Source organism: Salmo trutta, chromosome 16, assembly GCF_901001165.1.
Source record: "Salmo trutta chromosome 16, fSalTru1.1, whole genome shotgun sequence".
NCBI lineage: Eukaryota > Metazoa > Chordata > Actinopteri > Salmoniformes > Salmonidae > Salmo > Salmo trutta.
In genome coordinates this window covers 32,693,716-32,701,757 of record NC_042972.1, presented here as the reverse complement: position 1 = coordinate 32,701,757, position 8,042 = coordinate 32,693,716, and the positions used below count along the sequence as shown (strand labels likewise).

General features: G+C 43.2%; 1 protein-coding gene across 2 annotated transcripts; it reads left to right on the top strand.

Moving 5' to 3' along the window:
* The first annotated feature begins 220 nt into the window (after nt 1-220).
* Nucleotides 221-8,016, top strand: LOC115150567 (zinc finger protein Eos). 2 transcript variants are annotated; one of them, XM_029694001.1, is made up of 8 exons: nt 223-525; nt 1,693-1,740; nt 1,877-1,975; nt 2,153-2,416; nt 2,609-2,776; nt 2,923-3,072; nt 3,207-3,338; nt 3,553-8,016. In XM_029694001.1, the coding sequence occupies exons 2-8, from the start codon at nt 1,704-1,706 to the stop codon at nt 4,371-4,373; spliced, it is 1,671 nt and encodes a 556-aa protein (XP_029549861.1). In that variant the 5' UTR covers nt 223-525; nt 1,693-1,703; the 3' UTR covers nt 4,374-8,016. The 2 variants fall into 2 exon arrangements, with proteins under 2 accessions (XP_029549862.1, XP_029549861.1); XM_029694002.1 differs by lacking the exon at nt 1,877-1,975 and having other exon boundaries at nt 221-525.
* The last annotated feature ends 26 nt before the right edge of the window (nt 8,017-8,042 follow it).

Sequence of the window (8,042 nt, the reverse complement as noted above, 5' to 3'; positions counted from 1 at the left end):
ATTTTACTACTTTTTCCCAACCACTTGATTTTCATAAATCCTCCACTCATCAACATCTTTAGGTTAACAAAAATTAGACTTCTAGTGGGCTGCAGCCTAAATGGAACTATCTTTGATGAATACAAGGGCAGCCCAGTTTCGTAAAAATACAACACTGGTGAAAAGGGAATTGCCAAGAGTGTGCAACAAATCATTGCATGAAAGATAGACAGCCTACAGGGAATAAAAAACGACCATCTTTTCCTCTGAATGAAAAAGCTGGACTATGTAGGTACTAGGTCCTATGTGCCATGTAATGTGCAACACGTGGGTCAGTTTGGGAAGATGGCAGTCTTTAGCGGAGCCACAAACTCGATACACGACATTCTGTTGATGAGAATCCATGGGAGTTGGATTAAACCGGTCTGTATCCCGGAAATTGTTTAGGATTTGAGGTAAATGCTGCCGGGAGATGCTGTCGCCGCAAGAGAAAACAAGCAGAGAACCAGAAAAATAAAATCACAGAATCGAGGCCTATCGTGACAGGTAAGGAAGATTTTCAAAAAAATATTTGTGTAGATGCTGTTTCTACAGATGGTTTGTTTAAATGCTTTTAATTAAGTGTATAGCTGACGATGCCATCAGCCAGATAGGCTAGCTAAATGATTAGCTGTAGGAATAGTGAATGTTTCTGGGCGGTGGGTACCATAGCAACCGCTTAAGAAACATTATTAATGTAACTAGCCAGCCAGCCATGCTAAAACGTGGAATTGAGAGTAAACATATCTACAATGTTTGCATTCGATATGATTTAGCTAGGCACCATTGAGTAATATTTTATGTTCTTTACTATTTTGTTTTTGTTATAGCGAACTGTCACTGTCGGTCTTTCTGATTCCGGTAGCTAGCTAGCAAACGTTAGGTATCTGAAAGCAATTGGCTAATTACAGTAGTAACGTTCGTTAACAACTTTATCAGTTGGCAGGCTGGCCAGACAACTAGCTAGTGGTCGCTGAGCTCAAACTAGCCAACTAAATGAGCCATCTGACTAACGTCGAATAGCATAACTAGCTAGCTAACCCTTTCATCTGTGCTAACCAAATATTATTTTTGCTAACGTAGTACAGCTTACAACCCCCACCAAATGAACAAATAGCTAGGTAACGTTAGCTAACTATGTACAGTAACGTTACAAGCACGAATAAAGTCTGTTTGGTGGTTAAAATAACTTGCATAACCAATGTATCTATAAAAGTAACTAGCTTTTTAGGCTGTCACACTGTAAGCAAGTAAAGTAGCTAACTAGATGTTTCGATACACATTGACTGAGTGTTAGTGACTTTCTTCTGTACATAAACTTAGCCAAATGTATCTTGGTTTTGCCCAGTTAGTCTTTAATTGTTATGTACTTGGCTGGTAGCATATTTGCTTGTATTGCAATCTAGCTCTACCAACCAACTATCCTAAATTACAGACAGTATAGGCCTAGTCCACAGTCTTGAAGAAATTGATAGCTAAGTGTTCAACAAAAGGCCATTGTCTCTAGCTCCATTTCATGTCCCCTGAAATTGCTGGGCTTGGCTCAATGAGGGCCAGTTGCACTTCAGGAATTTTCATCTACTATGCATTTCCTGGAACTGTGAATGTGTGTACAGAAGAACAACTGATAATTTAGAGGCTCTTCTCTACCTCTTTGTTTTTTCCTTCGGTTAGCTGGTGTTAGAATGGATGACGACTGCAATGGCCATCCCTACATGTCAGGTATGGAGGGCAGGGCATGGACAGTCCTTTGTATTAGCTGACTTACTGACCTTATGGTTGTGACATTATTGAGATGACTGAATGGACTGTCAGTAGGCCTGTGTGGTGTGTGTCTGTCTGTGTGTGTGGACTGCAGGCAGTGGAGAATCTTCAAGGGAGTTTTCTGGGGCCATTGGAGGCCGCACAGTGAGCACCCCCAATAGCCAGCACACTTCCCCCAGCCGTTCTCTTAGTGGTCAGTTCCAATTAGTCAATTCCTTTGTTGTAGAAGTAGTGAACTTTATTATTCCCAAGGGAGAGTATGGTAGTTGGTTTTGTGGCTCAGATGTTTTTATTCTACTTTAGCAAGCACAGCCGTGTCTCTGCTCTCATCATATATCCTTCTCCTGGTCTATTCACTGTCTCTCTCCAGCCAACTCCATCAAAGTGGAACTGTACAGTGACGAGGAGGTGGGCCGTGGCACAGGGCCAGAGGATGAGAAAGGGGACAAGGTGGAGGAGGATGATTCTGAGCAGGGAGGAGAGGCAGGAGGCGGCTACAGGGAGCTGGCCAGTCCGGAGCCCATGTCACCAGGAGGTGCCATACGGCTGCCCAATGGGAAACTCAAGTGTGACGTCTGTGGGATGATCTGCATTGGGCCCAATGTCCTCATGGTGCACAAACGCAGCCACACAGGTGACTGACCAATTAATTGAGTGATTAGTCCTTTATAAGATTAGTTTGCGGAGCAAATCTGCCCCGAAACCAGGTTGACATTGTGATTTGGGCACGTGACTGGGAGTGAAACTGATTTCAAATTACTCAAACTGGTTTGAAATTTGGTTTGTACGGAGTCGGGATGTGTAAACGGGTATGTGCCTCCTCCAGGTGAGCGGCCATTCCAGTGCAATCAGTGTGGGGCCTCCTTTACCCAGAAGGGGAACCTGCTGCGTCACATTAAGCTGCACTCAGGGGAGAAGCCCTTTAAATGTCCCTTCTGCAGCTATGCGTGCCGCAGACGGGACGCTCTCACCGGCCACGTCCGCACTCACTCAGGTGAGAGGGATACACATACTGTACACACATTATCGCACACACTTGGGTGATGAAAAGAGGGTCTGAGTTGAGCCTGTCAGCTCCTGAGCAAAGTACACACATATTCTGTATGTACTGTATTTACGGTATGTTTACTTTGTCCCCAGTGTCGTCTCCCACAGTGGGAAAGCCCTATAAGTGTAGTTACTGTGGACGCAGCTACAAGCAGCAGAGCACCCTGGAAGAGCACCGCGAATGCTGCCACAGCTACCTGCAGAGCCTGGAGACACAGAAGCCAGCCAGTGCTCACACTCAAGGTAGTGGCGAACAAACTCTCACACACGCACACAGAGCAACCTATAGAGCCTTGATGACATTTAAATCACATTCATACATACACAAACACTGCATGTTACTGCTTTTATCTATGGTGTGATCATGTCTTCTATAGTAGAGGAGCTGAGGGACCTGGAGTTCATGCCTGACACCCTGCTGCAACCTTCCTCAGACAAGATTACGTTCATCGATCGGCTGGCCAACAGCATCACCAAACGCAAGAGATCCACACCACAGAAATTTGTAGGTCAGCACTTAGTTGGAATGTGTAAAGGGGTGGGATGAGCAAAGACACCACTCACACACGCATACAGGTAACACAAAGGGTACAACATCATTGATGAGATCAGGTGTCTGTTTTAAAAAAAAAACAATATTATTTTTTTTTTACCTACCTTCACATCACTAGTTTCTCTGAGTTGTGGTACAGTGTGATTCCCTGCCTTCTATCTGCCCTGCAGGACAGAAGCACTTGCGCCACAGTCTACCTGACACGCCTTACGAGCTCAGCACCGCCTTTGACAAGGACGGGGAGACACACCACGGTCTGGACCAGCCACACTACACCGGCCTGGGAGGAGGCTACCTGGGGGTGCCAGGAGCTGGTGGATCTGAAGGCCTCCGACCCCTATGGCTGCCACCCCCTCACCCCTCCTGTCTGTCAGAGCTCCGGCCAGTCATCAGCTCGGCTCACACCCCCATGGCGCCGCTGGGGCCGGGGCTGGACTGCATGGGGGCTGGCCTAGGGTCCACAGGAGTGGGGGGCAGGGAGGCTGCAGAGGGTCACGAGGACCTACCTCTTGGCCGCAGCCACGCCCCTTCGCCTAGCAACGTTTGCCAGGACTCCACAGACACTGAGAGCATGCCGGACGAAGTGTTAAGCAATGTGACGCCTGCCCTGCCTCTCCACAACAACAATCACCACCTCCACTCCAACCACCACCCACCTCCTCCGCCCCTACTGCACCACAGGGGTAGGGACAGACACAGCCCAAGCCACGCCAGGGAGAGGGAAGAGGATGGCAACTCTGCCATCCCCCCGGCCCCAGGCTCCCCCACATCCAGGGAGGCGTTTCAGGTGGTGGACGGAGAGGGGCACGTGTTGCGCTCCTTCCGCTGCGAGCACTGCCGCGTGCTCTTCCTGGACCATGTCATGTTCACCATCCACATGGGCTGCCACGGCTTCCGCCAGCCCTTTGAGTGCAACATCTGTGGCCACCGCAGCCAGGACCGCTACGAGTTCTCCTCGCACATTGTCCGCGGGGAGCACCTGCTAGGCTGAGGGATGGCTAGGTGGGCCTCTGTACTTAGGTTTTGTTTGTTTTTTACTCTGAGAGAAGGGCCTGCTTGGGTTTGGTCTGCATCACAATAGGGGGTAGGGGTAGTACGAAACTGCTTTTAGTAAATTATTTGTGCAAAGGCGTTGATACTGTTAACACATAAACCTTGACTTCAAATAGGCACATTAGGTCAATTGCATCACTTAAAGGAAAAAGAATCCTCACCACTCTGAATGCACTTTTCAAAATGCATGAATTCTTAATGAGAAAATGCACTTTCAAAAAGATTTTATTCTGAAGTAAAGGGAGTGAATGCACTTTTTTTTATCCTCAAAGTGCCTTTCTCTGCTGTGGTCTACCTTTCCTCTCTTATTTATCCTGGTAAAAACTGGGTGCACAAAACAGCGATGCTACCATCTGGACAATGTGATTTATGTGACATTTTGAGTTGTTTCGTCTACTGCACTTTAATCAATATTTTAACCAAGATAAAAACAAGAACAGTCAGGCTTCCTTGGAATTTGTCAAAGCTCTATTTGAAAAGCACTTAACGGATCTATTCCATTCCGTAACACACCTAGTCCCTGGGGGTGTGGCAGACAGTGTTGTTTAAGATTGTGTATAGATGGTATATATCACTGTTGTTCATTTATTTTAATAAGTTGCGGTGCAGACCGGACCCAGGATCCCAAGTTAAATGTTCAGAAGAGATTTGAGGGGTTGGCCTCAATGAGGAGTGCACTTTCCAATTTCAGTTTGTGTATAGGTGTGTATGTTTGTTATTTTGGAAGTTAAGTTAAATGAGAGTTTTAGGCTTTTAGCAGTGTGAATGTCGTGGAATGGGGTGCAGTATGTTTTTCTTTCCTTTAATTGCTTTTGTTGCACTGAGATACCTGCCGAGATAGTTCAATATAAATTATTTTATAGAAGATTACATTTATGGCCTGCCCCTTTCTCTGTGCAGCATGTTGAAAGAAATAAAACGTTTTTAAAACTCATTCCACAAAAGAAGAGAGCCACTGCCACTATTTTGGAGTTGATGTCAACAAAGGGTGGGGATAAGATTTTTGGCCATTTTAGGTCCTTGATATCCCACTGCTTTGTGTACTACGAAACAAACCTAAACATGATTATTATTTACAAGTGAGACCTAAAACAATTGTATATTCATTGTACTGTGCCTTTCATGACGTTGACCTGGGGGACATGTATTAACAGCCATGTCTTGCCAACATATATCTTTGGATGAGAAGATGTAGTTATTTTGACGATATAACATGAAATATCCTGTCTGCCCATGCTGAATTCTAGATTGCCCTTCACTAGTCACTTTGATTTGCACAGTCACTCATTTCTTAAGTAGCCTAATCATGATGTAAATTGTATTACATTGTCCAAAAAGGAAATAAACATGTTTAAAAAAGCATTCGGGCATATAAAAGATTTTAAAATATTCAGTTGATAAGTACATGTCCACAAGATTGTCACCTGCTGCTAAGGTGTAAATGAGTAGTGTGTCATAAATGAGTAGTGTGTGTGGTTGTTCACAGTCCTCGGTGGTTGAGATTGAGAACGTGGTTCTTCCGAAGTGACGTTGAAATGCATATTCTTGTTCATTGATTTTCCTTTTTTCTCATTGGACTTGTTTTTATAGAGCACTGATGTTGGTAAACATTTTCCTTGGAATCATGACTCATTTAGATCCCTTTGGTCAACTTTGACTACCAAGATGTATAGTTTGTATTTTATTTTCCACAACAATGCTTTGCTCAAAGGAACTTGATGAATACGCACTTGTGAATTTAAAAAAGCACTTCCATTGAGAGATTAGGAGAGTGAGGGTAAGGGATCAGTTAGGTCCTGATTGGTTTTGGCAGTTGCCTTACTCGTTTACCTAATCTCTTGGTCTTCACAGTGAATGAACTTGGAAGCCTGTGGGGTGTATAGCTCTTGATTAGGGCCCCAGAGTTTTCTATGGTCAAGCAAAACTACTGGCCCTACTTATGACACAGATGAAGTATGACAGACTGGAAAATCTGCCATTGGATTTCTTTTAAAAATAAATGACACTTTACCTCATAATTGCCTCTTGGGGATAAAGGTTTGGTGAATGTTAATTTTTTTGGTGGTTAATTTGACCTTTTATGTTTTGACAGCGACAGCTCTGTATCTTCACTATTTGATATTTTAATACATTTTACCAACAAAAAAAAGGAATGTGGCTTTGAAGTGGAGTACAAGAAAATATCAGAAAAGATCTTAAACTATTTCATAGCACTTACATTGTGCTGAATTACAGGGCATAGTTGCATTAATGTTAATCTGTACTGCTGTTCTAAATGTAATGCCTTATGAACGGATATGTAATTACTCTTCAAAGTAGATAATATTTAGAAGGTAAATAAAAAATGGTTTGATTATTGAACTGATATGGAAGTTGTGCATCGTTTCACACTAATTCGAAGGGCAGGATCTCTCTCCAGATCTGTTGTTTCTCTTTAAAAATCGGTCTATTGTGCCTTACTCCCTGAGGTTCACTGTTTGAGGATGTTGGCTCAACATAGATTTGAGGACAGAACACTTGGTCCATGGTCAATCTCAATAAGAAGTAACAAATGTATGTAACAGATATTAGGGGGGAAAAAACTTTAATGAGTGTTAATTGTAGCTGTTTCACATCAGTCACCAATCCGACACCTAGCTACATAGACATGACCTTGTCGTTCCACAAATCAGGCTGATGGCACAGCACAAAACTCTAGCTTCTGACTCATCTCACAATAGCTTCCATTTACAAATGTGTCTGCGACTTCACTCATCTGTGTTATGATGCAAAAACAGTTTGTTCTGTAAACCAAATGGCATGTACACAATAATGGACATTAACTGCCAAAGATCCAGGTTTGAGATGGCATGATCTATGCATGATATTACGGGTCTTTATAAGAATGAATTCTGCCTGTCCCAGAGTAGATAGATGGCTTGTTCTAACAGAGCTATATTAAAGAGCTTGTCAACGGAAATACTAGCAGAGATGTCTGGGCTTTGGTAAGTGTGAAAATGCCAATTCAGTTAACCTAACCAGACAAGGATAATAGGACAGGATGTCTCATACTTTCCCTGGCAATGACCAGTGCAGTTTCTCTTACATGAAATCCATTTTGACAAGAAGTTAAGCAAATCCTTGGAAAAAAAAAGTAAAGGAGGTGATCCTGGATTTTATTCTTTGGTGTACTACACTGGATTGCCTTTATACTTTTAAAACCTGGTGCATGTGGTAACAATGCGGTCTGCTAAACCTTAAAAGTTTTCACAAAAATCTAAAGTACAAATGAGTAAAGCGTACATTGTATTTCCCCTTAAGTCACCCCAGCTTCAGAGAAAAATATTTTGTTACTGATGTGTGCTTGTTTTTGCCTTTGTTTCAACGTTCCTTTCCTTGTCAAGGTTTCTTGATTGCACTGTGTTTGTGTTCCCTTTGACTTGACTATCTGCTCTGGGACCTTTACTCTTGCCCCTGTGAATGGTGTGAATTCGCTTTAACTGTACCATAATGTAATTAAGTATTTGTGTATTAAGATTAAACTACTGTACATTTTGTACTGTAATGAAGGAGACTATTCCAAATAAATACACTTGACTGGCTGATATTTTCTACAATGATAAGACAT

Bases quoted from the DNA above. Each gene is read 5' to 3' on its own strand.
- LOC115150567 (XM_029694001.1), top strand. From the start codon at position 1,704: ATGGATGACGACTGCAATGGCCATCCCTACATGTCAG. The intron at 1,741-1,876 runs GTATGGAGGGCA...TGTGGACTGCAG, and splicing joins TGGCCATCCCTACATGTCAG to GCAGTGGAGAATCTTCAAGG. The intron at 1,976-2,152 runs GTCAGTTCCAAT...GTCTCTCTCCAG, and splicing joins CCCCAGCCGTTCTCTTAGTG to CCAACTCCATCAAAGTGGAA.